This window comes from Nanorana parkeri, unplaced genomic scaffold, assembly GCF_000935625.1.
Source record: "Nanorana parkeri isolate BGI_ZX_2015 unplaced genomic scaffold, ASM93562v1 scaffold516, whole genome shotgun sequence".
NCBI classification, from domain to species: Eukaryota; Metazoa; Chordata; class Amphibia; order Anura; family Dicroglossidae; genus Nanorana; species Nanorana parkeri.
This window is the reverse complement of record NW_017306784.1, coordinates 450,824-470,012: the sequence shown is the minus strand read 5'-3', so window position 1 is coordinate 470,012 and position 19,189 is coordinate 450,824. Positions and strand designations below refer to the sequence as shown.

Here is a 19,189-nt window from a genome sequence, read left to right as displayed (position 1 = left end):
ATGATTTGTTTTCTCCCTGGTGCCAGGGTTTGGCATGTGGTAGACCAGATTGTCAATTTACTGGGAGGGGCTGGGACCAATGGTGAAAAAAATGGACAGTAGAAGATTCCTAAAAATCTAATTTACAGCAATAGACTGTAAGCTGAAGTGAAGGCTTACAGAAGATACATGTTTGGAAACATTGCCTGTGCAATGCACAGTTAAGGAAAGACAGCAGGAGCTTACAGAGCTAAGTGCATGGCTAAAATCTTGCTGTAAGAAGAAATAATTTAGTTGACTATTCATTGGAGTACAACATCTATGCGGCAGGTATGTTTTACCTGAATAGAAGGGGGTCTGCTGTGATGGGAAGATGTTTCTAAGTATGGGTTTATGAGTTTAATGAGTATTGAGACTAGGATGGAAGGAGTTGTGCAAGAATGTGTAGAATTGTGTAAAAGTTGGAGAAAAATAATGTGGCATACTAGTCAGACAGTGACCAGTCACTAATGGTGAAATGGGAGATGCTAGGTGGATGATTAGAAAAAGGTGACAAGAAGATCCTAAAGTGACAAGCAAACAGTGAAAAATGCAGTTATAATTGTGTTGCTAATAATATGAATGCAAAATGTAATGGTACAATTAAATAGGTCTGTCCACAAACACTAGAAGTATAGAAAGAAAATAGGAGAGTTTGAAGTGCTGGTGCATGAAAAACACTATGATTTTATTAGTATTGCAGAATCTTGGTTTAATTCATCACTATTGCGCTGTTAATATTGCTTGGCTTTCTACATTTTAGAGAGATCTTGTCGATGGAGAGTGTTATGGTGCTGAGGCATTACGAGTGTAAATATATAGGTGTGCATGCTGCTAGGTTCATTACAGGAGTATGTTACAAGTTCTCCAGGTTTAATGAGGAGGCAGAGGCTCAGCTCCTGACAGAAATAGAAAAGGCTTGACAAGCTGGTAATAACTGACTGGTGTAAAGACATTACTGTTACAGTCAAAGGGCAACAATGTATTCTAGGCTAATTGTATGGGACAGTTTATAGAAGCCCAAAGTAGGAAGCTCTGTTGGGTCTGTTAACCTAACACAATGCAGAGCTTATTGGAAATGTTCATATGAAGAAAATCTGGAAAATAGTAACCATATTACAACACGCATATACTGGAAAGACTAAAAGGCTTCATTTTAGGAGAGCAAATTTCCCAGTGCTAAAGGCCACATCACTTACACAAAGATTGTGATGAAGCATTTTCAATAAAAGACTCAGAACATAATTTAGGTGTCTAATTATACATGTTTTTCCACAAGAGTTACATGGTTTTCTAATGAGATTCTTTTGGGACAATGTGTAAATCCTGTGTGACTATTGCATGAAAACATTTTTTAAATAAATCCCTTAGCATTTCAATTTGATTTTATGTTAACACATTACACAAATTATTCACTTCAACAAAGGCATAGAAGGCTACATTAAAAACATATGCTGCTACTTATAGAGTTAAAAAATCTAAAACAATAAATAAAATATAACATTTTAGAACACTTTCACCATTTGAATACAAAGAATCATGTGAAAGAACAGTCTGGCAAACATTTATGTAAAATGGAGAAGCCAAGCTTAAATAGAGGCAGGGGTGAGACATCTATTGTCTGCCACATGTGGTTGAGGCATCTATTTTCTGCCACATACAATGCTGTTTTAGCACCTCTCTCTGGGCAGGTTAATAACACCTCCTAGCTCCAATTATGCAATAAACACCTGTTTGCGATTAACAGATTATGTGGATTGGAGCAACATTCACCATGTTTATTCCCAGATAATTTTGTAAACTAATAATTGGCTTGGTGCCAACTCACTGGCATCAGGATCATAGTCTTTACCAAGTAACTACAGACCTGCATGTTTAACTGTTGTTGTAGAGAAGACATTGAAGGACTGCTAAAAGACCGGATATAATATCTCATAGAAATCACCATAATCCATAGCCAGCATGGATTTAGAAAAGACAGAGATCATCAAACAACACATTTCCCAGATAGCAAGGATAACTTGCCACAAACTTGTGGCAGGGTTAAATTGTATTTCTTGTTAACTTGCTGCACAAATTCCTGGCAAGTTGTAGACTTACAGAACACTTGCAGCACAAGTTCTAGTTGACACTTTTTGAATTTATAGCAAAATTGGTTGGCAAATCTACAGCAAGAGTCCTGCAGGTCTTAGCAAAAGCTCTGCAAGTGTACGGCACTTTTGCAAAGCACGTTGATCTGGAGACTTGCAATGCAGACTTGCTGTAATTGTGCAACAAAATTGTGAAGCTCGGCAAGTCTGCAATAGTTTAGCAAGTCATTGCAAGTCAACTTGCAGCTCAATTGCTTGCTATCTGGGTTTCCTTTTATGAGAAACAAGAACCATGTAAAAAGGGGTGGCTATGGGTGTAGTATATTTGGACATTGCTTAAGCTTTTGACAAATCTACTATTTACAAATCTAAATCTATAGACGGCTAATGTGTATGATCTAAAAGCTTAGAAAATTCAATCTGTAAATGTCCAGAAAATTGGCTTAAAAGAGAACAATGGGGTTAAGGCTTTTCCCCATAGTTCTCCTTAGGGTAACGGGAGGACACAAACTAGCGTCCTCACGTCACCCTAAGCTCAGTATACCGCGAGCCATAGCTCGCGGTATACTGAGACGCCACAGTACATCTGAGACGCCGCAGCTGAAGCGGATCCCGACAATTATGTCTGGATCCGCCCAGCTGCGTAAGTGACAGCTGGCTCTGCCTATCTAGAGGCAGAGCCAGCGGTACCCTCCCCATCTGATGCGCCAGTCAGCGCTGGCGGATCGGAGCGGGGAGAATCCAGCCCCTCCCCTGTCACGGCAGAGAGCCGTGACAAGATCGAGAGGTGAGCGAACGCCGGTATGTGTTCGCTCACTTCTCGATCTACTGAGCCGACCTGTGACAGTCTCATTGTCACAGGTCAGCTAGAACTATGAGGTGAGTGAAAGGCACTCACCTCATAGTTCTCCTTTAAAGACTGAACCAAGAAAGTCATAAATAATGATTTATACCATGAATAGTCTCTGGTTGTAAGAGTGATGTAAACCAAGGTTAAGTCTCAGCACTGTTACTGTTGAAACTATTTTTAAATTGAATTCTATAGCATTTGGTTTCAAAAGCACCATTACTATGCCTGCAGTGGACACAAAACATGGTAGTAGTATATAGACCTTTCAAGGTTTCTCTGACTTACAAGCTGAGTTGACTGGTTGGCTGAAAAGGGTACATGGTAAATGAAGTTTAAGGTTTATTAATGTTGTGCATATGGGGGCTAAACACATACATTTCTCATACAAACTAGGGGAACAAAACTGGGTGACAGATGAAAGTTTTAAATTTCTGCACCTTTACAGAATAGTACATAAACATTTATGCTCCCTACAGGCACCTTATAATTGTCTCCACCTCTGACATTATATAAAAAGAGAAAAACAAATGGACAGCATAGAACAAGTAAGACAGAGCAAAAGAAAGAAAAAAAAAAACAAACAAACTAGCAGAGGCCAGTGTAATAACTATGTTTCCTTCACTAGCCTGAGTCTTGGTACTCTAGTACAGTAAAGCAGTTCTGGCAGTGTGGGTATTATAGCACTCTCAAATCTCATTGTGCACATACAGCACTTCCTCTGAGCTCACCATTAGTGTGGGATGCACAATATATAAAGGCACTGCAAGTTTTTGCTATGTGCTATGTGTGAATATTTCTCCTCACACTGCTCCAGGTCCCATGTTAATACGATCTGAGGCAACTAAGCAGGGCTGTAAAAGCTAACCAACCCATACTCTCTATGCTCTGGAAATTCTCTCTAATATATTGTTTAGTTGCAAAACAAAAATAGCATCCATATAGTAAAAAACATCAGTTTAGAAATAGTATGCAAAAAACACCCTTTTAATCTGGGATTAATGGGAACTTTATTAACATACTTCCTTTTTGTACTGTCCCTTAGTACTATTTTATCTTTTAACATGAATTGCAGAAGCAAAATTTTTGACAAAATGTCCCTTTTCTACTTTTAGGCCTGCTTCTATGGAACCGACAGCTTCCCAAGTTGTACTGTAATCTCCATCTTTTAAGCCGACTCCCACTTCTATTTTTATTTTCCAAGACCTAGGTGTGGGAAGAAAGATCCCCTTTCTTGTCTATATCAAAGTATTCAGGTTTTATTGTTACTATCACAGTTGGAAGGTCACTCTTTTTTTCACAATAATTTTATTAACACCAGAAAACATGAATACAGAGAAGAGGAGGAAAAAGAGCACATGATTAAACAAATACACTAGTAAAAAAGGCATACAAACAACACAATGGCTCAGCATACATATACTGCATAGCAACCAGTTAAAAAGGTACAAATGCAAAACCAAAGATCCCCATAAGGAACCAAAAAGGAAAAGGAATGACACTGAGGAATTTAGTCACCATAAACAAAAAAAGAAAAAAGGTGAGATGCTCCCCCTGTATCCTGCCACCTACAATTAGATGATGTGTACAGGACAGGCATACTGTTTATAGTAGCAATTCAGTATAACAAAAAAATATGCAGAAAAATCCCAGGTAACTACAGAAAGAGAATATGAAAACAAGTCAACTAAAAATTAAAATAAGAGTGTAAAGAAAGAAGAGATTGCTCCAGCAAAGAAAGAGAGCAATGGTGGTGGTGTGGGTGTGTGTGTTGGTGGGGGCATAGAACAGAAGCAGACAAAAACAGTAGTGTTACCTCCAACCCTCCGCATTTAAGGGCTGTTCTCTATGGCCACCCTAAAGACACAACAAAGGATCAGGAGTACCCTCAAGATGTATGTACTCTAGCCAAGGTGACCATACTGTCAAAATTTAGTAGGAGATCCTAGCAAAATAAGGGAGGACTATTTTTCATTCTTTATGTCTTGAGGTCCCCGTAAATATGTTGCATTACAATATATCCTCGCTTAGCATACCTTTTTACTTAGGTGTGTGGATCTCTACACCTCTTTCTTAAAAGGGACTCGGTACTCTACCCTTCTTGTTTGACAACAAAGATTTCACTTCCTCTCTTTCTTAATATTGCTATTGAGAGGACTGTTATGTTTTGAATATACCTTTTACCTGAAGTCAAGAGTTATGGGTATTCTACATTGACCCCCAACTGTTCAGTGTTGTTCTTTGGTCCATACATTGTCTGTCAAACTAACACTTATGCCAGCCCCTGTATAACCCCATTTGCCTCATGACAGTTGGAAGCGGGATTATAAGGGGGCTGGCTTAACGTTTTTTTGTTTGCCAGTGTCAAAACCTCCTGAAGGTGGTATTATAATCCATTTGCCCAAGAATTACTACATCTCTGTGTCCCTCCAAAAAAAGATTTTACATTAAGTACAAAAATCTGAATTCTCTGTGAGAGGCTGAACTTGCTGAAATTGTCCTTTATTCAGCATTATTAACTATGTAACTTTATTTTAACTCTAACACTTACTCTCCACACTAACTGGGGGTAAGTATACATACGCCCCCAATACATGCCTTGATTACAATTATTTGATGCAGTAAACGTTTTCAGGAGAATTCCATTAATACTGTAATAAAAACATTTAAAAATCATTATCTGCATCTATTGAGACTACATGTGTACTTATTTCTAGTCCCTCCATATGCCTTGCACTTACCGGAAGGCTGTGCTCAGAAACCGGAAGGCTGTTGGGGTTTACGGTAACCTTAACACATCGATCTATATTAGCTGCAAATCGGGAAGGTTCCCCTGCTCGTTCACATTTATCCTTCCGAGAACACCTAGGAGCACAAAGTTAAAATACATATTTTACTGATACATAAATACAGTTTGTAAAAAAAAATTAATTCACTCATTAATAGAAGTTTGTTACATTAGGCAAACACATATATGCAATAACACAGGGGCAGGCAACCACAGAACTCTAGCTGTGTAAATCTAAAAATCCCATAATCTCTCTGCCTCTGGGATTCATGCCTGTGGCTGGCAGAGTTTTGCAATGCCTCATGGGACTTGTAGTTCCACAGCATCTGGAGTGCCAAGGTTGCCTGCCCCTGCAAAAGCAACAAGAATAATCTGTTACACAAGAAATAATGGCAAGGACTATAACTGCTGTACAATATTTTATATTCTCAAGCAACTGGCTTGAGCAAGTCTTGAAGGTAATTTTTGAGTGATGATAGGCATTTGCTAATGTTGAAAGTGCTGATTATCATTCCGTGCAAAAAATAATGATCTTTGTCACATGTCCCACATCTGAAAGTCTGCAGGATAAAGGCGTAAGTTGATGATAAGTCTTGTAGACATTCAATGGATGATCGAAAAATCTCCCACCTGCAGCTCATTCTAAGAGAAGAAATTCCCTATCAATGGGGATCCTAAGATAACTAGGCATAAATAAACATATATCAAAACACTAGCATGCTAGCTGCTGAATAAATGTTTTGTGATTTTGTTATCATAAGACAAAACTTTGAGGTGGATAATTATTCCACCTTTCCTAGATACATGGCAGAAAAAAATAGTACCATGATGAAGTGCCTATTCACACCTTGTAATATTACATGAAAAAAAGATTTCCCAAGGCTTTAATAATTCATACATTAGTTATCAGATTCTCTTAGATAAGGACAGCTCAAATAGATACATAGACTATAGACAGCAATCAGATGTACAGTAGCACTTACGTTTGAGCTACAGAACTATGAAAACAATAGGCTTGTTTTTCCAACAGAGGAGCAATGGAGAGCCTTTAAGATATGTGAAAAGGACCCTAGAGCACCACCTGCTAGCTAAATATGAAAATCCAAAACAGTCACATATTTAATTTACCGGTCTAAAGAAAAGCAACATATTTATATTTCAGTCACTCAAGAAAGAAAAAGCGCATACAAAACCACTAAACATTTACTTTAAACACATGTGCTGTATAGGCCTTACCCTCTGTTTGGATGAGCTTAAATGCTGCTCATCTATGGAACCCTGTGCTTAGTTATGTCCATTTTTATTTCCACCCGATACCATGTAACAGGCAGAGAAGCTGAGCTTGTTGCATTGGTTTTTATTTCTTTTTTTTTAGTGATTAAGTATTGGCAGGTGCAAATTGTATAATTTGCAATAATTGATTACACAAATTCCATTTGTGCTTTACGCTTGAGGCAAGATGGTCTGTCATCTGAAATGTCACAATATGACATTTTTACTATTTTGTCCAAAACAAAACAGGAGTTTGACTTACCATAAAATCCTTTTCTTGGAGTTCATTAAAGGACACAGGGTAGAAACAAATTTGAGAACTGGATTAAACTGCTGTTCACAATAGACTGGGCAGTGGCAAACAAAGCTGTTAGTAAGCCAGGTATGACCCCTTCCCACTCACATTATGCTTCAGTTTTTTGGAAAAGCAGTATTAGGAGTAGATCATAAGACTGAAGGTTGGGACCTGTGTCCCTTAATGAACTCCCAGAAAAGGATTTTGCATTAAGTAAAAAATTTTGTTTTCTTAAATCCTTCTGTAAGAGACACTATGTAGAACTAATTTAGAGTCAACTGGGATGTCCAAAAGCAGTCCAACTGAGAGGTGGGCAACACCATAAACAAATGCTAAAAAAAAAAAAAGCACAACAAAACCCTAAAATGTTAACACTGAGGGTAGAGGAAGCTCCCAGCATTGCCTGAAGGACCTTTTGTTCAAAACCACCATTAGATGAGGCCTGAATATACACATGCCAGAACTTAAAGGAGAACTATGAGGTGAGTGCTTTTCACTCGCCTCATAGTTCTAGCCGACCTGTGACAATGAGACTGTCACAGGTCGGCTCAGTAGATCGGAAGGTGAGCGAACACATACCGGGTTCGCTCACCTCTCGATCCTGTCATGGCTCTCTGCCGTGACAGGGGGAGGGGCTGGATTCCCCTCTGATCTGCCAGCGCTGACCAGCGGAACGGACGGGGGAGGGGGCGGGTACAGCTGGCTCTGCCTCTAGATAGGCAGAGCCAGCTGTCACTCACGCAGCTGGGCGGATCCCGGCGTCTAAGTCGGGATCCGCTCTGGCGTCTCAGTATACCGCGAGCTACAGCTCGCGGTATACTGAGCTTAGGGTAACGGGAGGACGCTAGTTTGTGTCCTCCCGTTACCCTAAGGAGAACTATGGGGAAAAACACTGACCCCATAGTTCTCCTTTAACAAATGTGTGAACAGAACACCAGGTGGCAGCTTTGCAAATCTGAGAGACAGATGCCTGATGCTGAAAAGCCCAAGATGCACTACCTGATAAATTGGAGTATGCCTTGACAGGAAAAAGTGGAACGTTACTCTTAAGGCTAGAGGCTTGAATTATAATTTGCCTAAACCACCTGGAAATAGTGGAATGCAAGTTAGCTAGTCCATTAAAAGGACCTTTGGGAATGACGAAAAGGGTCATCCAGTCTGATAGAGAAGCTAACAGAAGTAAACTTGAACAGCATGTACTACCATCCATACAGTGGAGGGAAATATCTTTTGGAGGAACTGAAGCAGGACAGAGGGAAGAAAGTGCAATGTTCTGGTAAAAATGAAAGGAAGAAGCCATCTTGGAAAGAAAGGAGGACCTAAGCCTCAAGACTTGAAAGCTAGCCTAGCAAGAGGTGATGGCAATGAAAATGCAACCTTGTGGGTGAGTGTAGACAGATAAATATTTCCTACAGTTCAAATGGTGGTTTTGGAAGGATCAACATAACCAGAAAGGAGTGACAGGCAGACATACAGATAAAACTAAGTGAGCACGCCGTGTACAAAGCCTTCCACCAAACAATGAGAGGCAAGTGGTCTTTGAAAGATAATTGCTAGAACAGAGATTTAACCTCTGATGGCGCTTAAGGCCAAACGTTGATTGAGACTAGACTGCAGAAAGGTCAGAATGCGTCCTGCGGAGTATTTCCTGGAGTGAAATTCTTGCCTCATACCAAACTAAGCACACCTTCCAAGTGCGATGGTAGACCTTGCGAGAAGTGAATTAACTAGCTTTCAGGAGTGTAGAAATAACATAGTCCAATAGACCTCTATCTTTTGGTACCTGGGCTTCAACAGTCATGCCGTTAAATCCAGTGACCGTGCAGCAGGGTGGTAGATTGGTCCTGTAGACTACAGATCTGGAAGTGCCCATAGAGAACCAGCGGGGAGTCTGATGATTTCCAAGTAGCACATCTGTGGTCTGTGTCCTGGACTTCTCTCCAACCTGTCAGGCTGTCATACATCATGAGAATCCTCCAGACCAGTGGAAGGAAGGATTTCCCTGACTCCAGGGCAGGATTCATGAGCCAGCAGACCAGGGATAATCTGGTCTTGAATGGTAGGTGCATGGAACTCTCCAGAGAATGTGCCTTCTTGTCCAATGCAGCCAGGATGTTGGGTTGCAAAGATCTCGAGTGGAATTGGGCATAAAGCAATGTCTTTAAGGAGGTAATTATTACGCTCAGAAACCTTATGCAGAAGCATAGGGTTGGATGGCTTCTGTTCTGGGAACATGGGAATGAAGAGTCAGGAGTTTGTCTTGCAAAATTAAAACCCTGGACAGGGTAGGATCTAAAAGAAGGCCGATATATTCCAAGCAATGAGTCGGTTCCCAGCACCGACTTCTGGAGGTTCAGGATCCAGTTGAACCTCTGTAGAAATTGAACAGTCTGTTGGACAATGTGTAAAATAAAAAAAATGTGCCATGTTTATCTCTATTTATCCAATAAGAGTGATTCTCTCAAATCATCCACTACCAATGAATAAACTATATGAAAAACTTATATGAATAATAACCAGTGCAAAAAATGATATACTGTATAGCAAAAATATATAAATCAATGCTACATTATAAAAAGCTTTAATGACTATGAATAAATATTACAAACAATTCGTATAGCTATTTTTTAATATTGTTGTATTAATTTATATATTTAATGCAACCAAAGAGTCATTCACTATCAAATGTCATATGCAATAGGTGTTTTTAGCACTTATGTTCCACAGACCAGCATTTGAGCTAAAGGGTCCTGTGCATGTAAATGGATAGGAGACCCATCCTGGATATCAAGTGTATAATATCCACAACTCCATAAAAACAGTAGTGCAGGGTGGCACGCATGAGCTCCCACAGTTAGAGAACTGGGTTATCAGTTAAAATAGATCCAAGAGCTCTGGCCATATCTTTGGACTATACACCCAAGGTCTAGCAGAAAGGCATAGCCGCATTGACAGGATGCAGGGATGTGCCTGCTAGGACAAATAAGGCCTTAGAAAGGGCTTCCAGTCTTTTGTCCACAGAATCTTTGAACACTGGAATGTCCTCAACAGGAACAGTTAGAGTTTTGCTAAAGCAGTACAACTGCGGTGTGAAGGGTGGGTTTTTGCCCTAATGTATATAAATATATACAGCGCTCTAAATAACAATCCTAAGAAATATATCTAAACTTAAGCTGCTGATTAAATATCAAAAAGATAATAATGTAAATGTAAAATGACAGCGCTATTCCCCCACTCCAAGCTAAAAGTGCAAAGTGCATACATATCTAAAAAAATGAATGCAAGGAATCTATATGCCACAATAAAATGTACCTGCAAAATGCAGAATAACAGCATTAAATCAAAGTGCTTATAACTCAATCTTAAACTGTGTATCAAAGTGCTTAAATGTTAACAAATAGATCAAAGTGCCTCCAAGCTTAATTTTTATAATACACAAAGTGCAAGGTGCATCAATAATGTATGAGTGCTCACTCCCAAAACAATATATATATATATATCTATATATATATATATATATATATATATATATAGATAAATATATATATCTATATATCCATCTATGTATCTATATATCCATGTGTGTGTGTGTGTGTGTATTACATTCCTGGTACATCAAGGTAAGTGTAACAGTGTGTTAAAGTTAAAGTTTGTGATAAACTGACAGAAAAGGAAAAAGAGTTTTTAAATACTAAAAAAAGGGTCTAAAAAGGAAGGAAGGAAGCAGAGACAACAAGTATACCAAAAATCAAGCACTTAATATATCCCAAACAGTTCAAATCAAATGTTTTAACGCCACTTAGCTTCCAGGCACTTTGTTCTCCAAGCCCTGTTGTTGTTTGTGATGATTAGACCACCATCTAAAGTGGCAACTTTATATCAACGTATACTCCATGGTAAATGACAATCCTGGATATACAAACGGCAACCGTAATCCATCACCTTGTGAACGAATAATTAGCTTTCCATCTGTAGTTTCCACCCTGTGTCACCACTCAAATGGAATTGCACTCACCCCTAGCATGTGACCTTCTATTATTAGAAAAGGTCATTGAGTGCAGTATATTGAAGAAGATTATCCAGGAAGGTAATCCACAGAGATCCGGCCAATTCATATAAAATGATGCAGAGATAGTGTAGTATGATGTTATTAAAATAATTAAAAAAGAAGCCAAAATACCCACATTACGCAGTGCTAAAACCTGCACCCAGGCTTAAAAAACACAGACTTGTATTGAAGCATTATGGCATGCTATCCAAGAAGCTCTGTGAGCACAACTGCAATCCTCCTGGTGTGTCCTACCTCACAGTGTGTAGCCCAACCCTACATGTTTTATCTACAAGTTGCCCTCAGTAGTGGCTGCCCTTCTCTAGTACTGTCAGATTGATCTGACAGTACTCTGTGTCTGTCCCCTTCTGCCATCTCCGCCGTCAACACTTTCAGGTTTCCAAGCATCCTCTTTGGCCATTGGGTGACCACTGATGATTTATTTCCTGCAGGTGCACACAGAAATGACATCATCCCCAGCGTCAGGGCCATTCATGACATCTTAGAGATGTTATCAAAGTGCATCTCTAAGATGTGTGTATGTAGAAAATGTATGTATGTAGAAAATAGAAAGAAACGCAAGGGGATGAGATGATTTTTTTTTTTTTTTTTATGGGGCAGAAGGAACGGCTTCTGACATAAATCCCTGCCTCCAAACATTTTTGTGAATTTACTTCCACTGAAAGGCAAGAGATGGTCAGCTCCATGGGAGTGGTGCACTTCTTTGCTTTCAAAGTTTTTTGTTTCGTACCATTTTCTAAATAGAAATAGTTTGTTGCATCAACATGTACAATACAAAAATTAAGGCATGTAAACAACTGAATCTAGACAGTACCACCCCCATCATCTTCACTGTGCAAGAACCTTAAGGCCGTTGGCTCAGTACACCATAATACTGAACTAACAGTCAACTGTGTTCTTGGGAAATAGAAAATAAATTGCATCATCCTTCAATAAAGCTCACAGTAATAGATCAACATTTTGACTTATGTCATATCTGTTTTTGCTAACGAGGTCATACATGTCATTGGAGAACAAGAAAAAAAAAACACAAAGAAGAGGAGGAGGAAGGGAATAAGAAGTGAAGAGTAGAAGGAAAAGAGTATAGGCTCTAGATCCCTGGATGCCATAAAAATTAGTTATCCCAAGCAGGTGGGTTGGTGTTTAAGGAGGACTTGAGATACCTGTATAGCTCAGCCAGGGTTCCCAAACTGCGCGTCTGTCCTGCAGGATACCGTGTAGCTGCTCATGAGCCATAATCCAATTGAGCTTAGACCTTACAGTGGAGAATGGGGCTGTCGAAGTGGTGCACTTCTTAAGGAACTCCTCAATAGGATATTGCTGAGCAAAACACTTGGTGGAAACAGTTTACCAGGATTAGGCCAGTCACTATACAAAACAGGTTGTAGTAGGCAGCAGCAAGGAGGACAAGGTCAATACCTTGCAAGCATCGGGTGGTGTGTTCACTTCACGAGCAGGAGAAGTATTAAGAGTTTGCACGCTGTACAATTTTGGCGATGCATGCAGAAGGCAGAATGGTGCAATGCAATCGAGGATGCATGCTACAAAATAAAAAAAAAAGGGGCCCGCATAACACATTAAAAAGTGCAAGGACATACCCAACATCCTTCAACCCTCTGGTGGGCATACTCACTAAGGAGTCTTCAGTGACAGGATTCCACCAGACGGTTGTATCACAGTCCTAGACTGTAAAGTGCTCTGGGACTAACTCAGTACACTTAATGTCTTGAAAGCGACCAAGAAAATCCCAGTGTCTGCAGGTCACATTACAGGCTGACCCCATCACTTCCTCACAGCAGGGTCTGGGTACATCCTTCAAGGCTATGCCAAGTGCCAAATAATCCAGAGAACTGCAAAAGTGAGCACTCTTAGCTGTGCAGTATCAAAGAAACTTACTTATAGAAAACCGTCTTGATAAAAATAAGTACAACATCTAGTGAAAAGGGTTTGCTTCTTTCAGAGGAAAGATGATGTCAATTCTTCTAGGAGACTAGTAAAAAACAGAGGGAGGTGTAATATCTGGCTGGCTAACAACTTTGTATGCTAGTGACTAATCTGTGAGCAATAGTTTTATTCAGTTGTCTCAGAATTACTTCTATACTATGTCCCTAAATGAGTGATTCCGAAATACCTCCTTTAAAGCTTTGGTGCCAGCTTTGCACTGTATTAGATCCTTAGCACTGTTATTATCTGAGTGCTGTCAGAGTATTTCCCCAAAATGTGGGCGTGTCTGAATTCATTTTAGAAGTCATATGATCATGTTGTCAATTTGCTGAAACAGGAAGTACTAAATAAAAGTTATCCGATGTTATGGTTCTCTGAACAAGATTCCCCATTTGTAGGTAAAAGTTAATTACTCATTTATATATAATATTGCATGTTTTATATTAATTTTTCCGAATGACAACCATTTATGAAAAATTATTGCTACCACTACAATAATAAAAAAAAATGGTGTATTTATAATGTTTTTTTTCCTACAAACTGAATATGCCTAAATACAATGTATTTATTATTTTATTGCATTAATATAGTCCTTGAACGGAGGATCCAGTGACCAGCGACCCTACATGGCAGAAAAAGCCATTTTGATGTACAGATCTATACATGTATTTAGGCTGTGCAAATGGTTCATTTTAAGCAAAGCTGGTGAAAGAATATAATATCATTATGTGAAAGGGCACTTTAGGCAAAAGAAATGGCTACAATAGGTTTATTTTTGTGTAGAAACATAGTTTAGTTCACATGCTGTTCACCTAATGTTCTCCTAAAAGTCTCTGTAATATTGTGGTTTTTATTGGGTGTATAAATGCTAAGTGAAGGTTGTTACTCTAGCTCTATGAAAGCATTTTTTTCAGGGTTTTATCACCTTTCTTTCTTATTTATAGTTAATAGAAAAAAACTGTCTGATCTCTAAGAGGCTCGATACCCAACCTAATAGATTTTACAGTTAAAAGATACAGTAGCATGAATATTTTAAAAAACTGTGCAGTATTAAAACAACTAATGAAACTTCAAGATTAGGAATAAACAAGTACATTTCTGTATCTTTTGAAAATGACAATTTTCACATTTCCTCGTGAGGGGCACATTTTTTATGTTGTACTCTGAGTCAGTTAAGATTATTTTTCTTTGTACTGAGTTGTTCGTCTAATGCAGGGAATGTACTTGCTGTACAGGAGAGCACAGTGCAGAGATGACATTATCAGGGGTAATGCTTTTCCTTCATTATTTAGTCACAGGTTGAGGTGTGTCCTGGACCACAAAGTAGAAGATTACAACACTGGCACTTTGGCCCTGTATATTTTGACAAAGGAAAGTTGGCCTTTTGTGCAGAGGAGCCCAGCACCAGAGAGTAGAGTATGTAAACATGTTTAACTAAGTAGAGTATGTTCATTCTCGCGCGCGTGTATACACGCCCAGTTACATCCAAGAAGCTCCCGGCAGGCCGTGTATACACAGCGGCTGGCCGGGAGGTAGTTAACTAAGGAGAGATAAGATCGCAAGGGTTAGTGTGAAGGTGGCCTCAGAGCAGGTAGAACAGTAAATCAATTAATATATTTATTGTAATTGTGTGCTTAGCTGAAGTTCAACTTTTAATATGGGCAAGCAGATCTGTCCAATGTATACAGAATAATGTGCCCCATGGTTCTTTATAATCAAGATTCATTAAGGGGCCATTTACATAATAAAATGATAGATCCTAATACTTTCAATAAAATATCAGCAACTTGCTCTTATACTAACAAAATAATATAAATTGAATTGTCCAATATATAAGTATACACACACACCCACATCACTTTGCCACATCAACCTTTTATAGGGTTATTGATCCAAAATGTCCATATGAATACCGGTCAACTGACCGACTTTAGCATAATCTCTGAGAAGACTTGTTGATAGAATCCATGTCCACCCTGGTAGCGCAAATCTCTGGGATATTATGATCCTTATGAAATAGAAGACTATTACAGATAGAAATCAATAGTTTGCAATAGTTTGTGCCTGGAAGTGCTCATCAGGTTTACTATTCATGCCACTGTTCTAAGGATTAGAACAAAGTCCTTCTAACACTTCAGACATCTGCTGCTTAATAGCTGTACAACCAAAAAAAGATCCTGTATCTGTGTTCCTTGGTAGCCTCTAGAAAGATCCCTTCAGGTTATATAATCCATATGATAGCAGAATTCTTAGCAGGTTTCAATGATCTCCAATCCATGACAGGAGGCATTGCACAAATATCCACCAGATACAGTATATATTGTCTCCAAATAGTACAGATTAATTCGGTATCTATAGCCACTTAAAACAAATCCAATTGTAACAACCCTTTTAAGCCAAGAATGTCTCTATGCAGTGTAAAAAATGCAAGTAATCATAGGGCACTGAACGTAATTATTTGCCTAGCAAATCTGTGTCCAAAGGGAGTATGTATAACGCTGTAACAGTAAGTCCTCACACAAAGGTAGCTGGATCTTGAAGGCAGAACATACGGGCAATCCCATCAGAAAGTTCTCTCAGCTGCATGGAGAGAGCAAGCAGCAGTAAATCAACGGTTTTCCAACTTAATGCGTTTCTGATGCATTTCACTGCAATGGCACCATCAGAGGGGTGTTCACACCACAATACCGATGTGATATGCTCTGCAGAATAATGCAGACAAGCAGCATTTTTAAAAGTGCACTGGATGGCACCGGAGGTCACCGCACTGCAGCGCCAGTGCAGCACATCTAGCTGCTGTGAGGAGACCTGAATGGAGTGTACACTTTATACACTTCGGATAAAGCAAAAAAAAACCCTCAATGTTCTTCAAAACTGTCAACTCTCCATTTAGTGTGCGGGAAGTGTGAATAGGTCTTCATAAGGATTCTCCAACGATAACACAAAACTGCATGAACACATTTAAGAGTACTGGATATTTGCAACACAGTTGTTTAGATTTGAAATTTGATCTGTTTATCTATGTTCAGTATTTATCAAATGCAATGAACACTGGATTACTTTGCCCACTAAACTGTATTCTGTATATACTGACAAATAAAATGGGTGTCACAGATACGGTTTTAATAACCTCAACGATATAATAAAAACACATAATGTCAATCTAGAGCATTTTATATTTTGGGTCAAGTCCAAATAAAAGTCTTTAACTCAGGTCTTACTACTCTATACAGAGACTTTAACTATACATAGAATTGTTTATCTTTTAACCACATTGTTGAAATAGATGTATCTATAATGAATTGTAATCTATTATTAAAGACATGTTGGATAAAAAGGCATGTATGTAAAACTAACATTACATGTACAGATATCAGAACACAATTTTTGTTTCTGCAATAGTGGTCCTTTAATGGACTGATTTCATGGCATATGGCCAGACTGGGTAAAGAACCATAACTTTTGGTAGTTGGACTTGCAGAAATTAATTTTCCAAAAATGTTGGGCTGTAGACCTAAACATTATGACTAAGCAGTTCACAGTTAAACCTAGACAGCATTAGTTTATGTGACTAGTAGGTATGTATACTTACATGTTATTCAACACACACCAGCCACAATGAGGATCCCCAGAACTCAAGCACTCCCTACATGTTGTATATTGCTCACACAACTCCACAGGAACTCTGGACACCTGAAACAGAATAGATGCTTAATGAAAAATCCCAACTTTTTTTAATACATCAGCTTCATTTTAATTAATATCATAAATTAAAAGTTATTATAAAAACTCTTGATAAAGGCAAAAACTTTATTTTCAATCTGGGCAGAGTAGGGAATATAAAAAGCATATTTTAACCCAAAAAAAACAAAAATGTGGTGGCTGCATTCTTTTTCTTTTAGGTTTTTTTCACCTGGTGATTGAGCCAGTAATGCACTTTCTGTTTTAACGTGGCCTCACTCTATGGAGGAGCACTGGAACCACCATTGGACAGCAGCATTGTCAAACTGTGGGGGTGAATAAAACTAACACATTTAGAGGGACTTGACTAAGAAATTAAAACTGAACTCCTGCTAATAGCTTTTAGGCAGTAACAGCAACTCTTTATTTTTTCTTTTGGCATAAGGGTTTTACTTAAATGAATAAAAACTGACTATTGTAAGTACCCATGTCAGTGTTAAATGGCTTGTCTCAATCTTCTATCTGTCCCTTTTGCTGGACAGCGTGGTCTGTCAAAAGTGAGTGAATAAAAACAGACTTACTGCCCGTATATCCAGGGGAAAATAATGTAAAAAAAGCCGAAAAAAAGAAAAAGTAATGCAGCCACCACATCTAAGAATTGGTAAGCTGCAATATATAATGTTTGCTTTTGGGTTGAGATATGCTTTAAAAGCCATGCAACCTTTGTTTTTGGTGACTCAACAAGACGTGAGAGGAAATCTCTCCAAAGAAAGAGGAAATGGTCATGAGATAAGTGTGCCTAATAGAAGATTTCCCTTTACCTTCGTATCACTTTCAGGTCTGGTGACAATGGACACCAGGAGAAAAATAGAGGGTAACACTCCCCAGTGTGGCACAGATAACAGTAAAAACATGATAGGGGTTTCAACACACCCACACTTTATCCATAACTGTAAAAAGTGTTTTCGACTTAGAATTTTTTTAATACAGCAACAAATAAATAGAAGAGAAATGAATAAATGTAAACATCAAATAAAACTATACTTTAGAATTTATACTGTAATAACTGCTTAAGGTATGTGCTCACTGAAAACACACTACACTTTACTTTTAAGACCTATGCATCATCCTAGATCAGTGGTAGACAACCTTGGCTCTCCAGCTATGCTGAAACTACAAGTCCCATCATCCTTCTGCCTCTGGGAGTCATGCCTGTGGCTTGCAAAGCCTTATGGGATTTTAAATTTCAGCACAGCTGGAGAGCCAAGGTTGCCTACCCCAGATCTAGATAGATTCATTATTCAAAGGAATATACATATAGATTGCTTTTCAAGTGGAAGTGAAGTGTTAAATTAAATAAACTGATAACAAGCAGGTTTTTATGACCTAAGAGACTGTAAATCTCTTCTGCCAAAAATGTCTCTACCTGTCTGTGAGCCATTATTTGTTCTGTACACCGAGCCCTGCATGCACAGCTCAGTGGACAGGCTTGGCAAGGTCCTGTGCCAAAATGAAGTACATTATGGCAAACACCTCCTCCAGTGGACTTTTTTTTGTCTTCATTTAACTTCCACTTTAAGGTCCAAAAGCCACAAGAAATAATTCTTATTATTCAAAATATACTAGTGACCATTTCATCTGAGAGCAAGCGCTAGTTGCTTTATGTTATTTATATTCTTAAAAACATTCGCCCAGAAGAGGAAATACCTTACAAACTTTCTATTTGGCGGTAGTGATGGGCCGAACACACCCGAGTCCGGATTGAATTCGAACCTTTGAACATGGAAAACGTTTGAATTCGAACTCAATGAAAGTATATGGGACCCAAACATGGAAAATCTATTGTCCCCTTTTTGAAGGCTTGTATGCAAGTTATTGGACATAGAAAGGGTATGGGGATTTGGGTACTGTCCTGGGGGACATGTATCAATGCAAAAAACACTTTGCATAAAAAATACAGTTTATAAAGGAGCTGTGATTTCAACATTCCCCTTAAACTGCCTGTAAAGTGGTTCATCTGTACAATGTATAGAAGCTGGTGCAGCAAAAAGTGACATTTATAAAGAAAAAAAATGGCATTTAGGTCTGGTAGGAATGTTAGGAGGCACGCCATTTTAAAAAAAAGGAGAAAAAAAAAAGCGAGCGTCTCCAACCCCCCCCCCCCCCCCACCTTTTACCAGCCCCA

At 38.8% G+C, this 19,189-nt stretch overlaps 1 protein-coding gene across 1 annotated transcript in view; it reads right to left on the bottom strand.

Annotated features, from left to right (window-relative positions):
* The window catches only part of PLXNA2 (plexin A2), a 275,782-nt gene that overhangs the window by 124,126 nt on the left and 132,467 nt on the right, over positions 1 to 19,189 (bottom strand). The window contains exons 4-5 of the mRNA XM_018561322.1: positions 16,916 to 17,016; positions 5,697 to 5,820 (exon numbers count right to left, since the gene is read on the bottom strand). Coding sequence (XP_018416824.1) covers positions 5,697 to 5,820; positions 16,916 to 17,016 — 225 coding nt within the window. The remainder of the gene's footprint in view (positions 1 to 5,696; positions 5,821 to 16,915; positions 17,017 to 19,189) is intronic.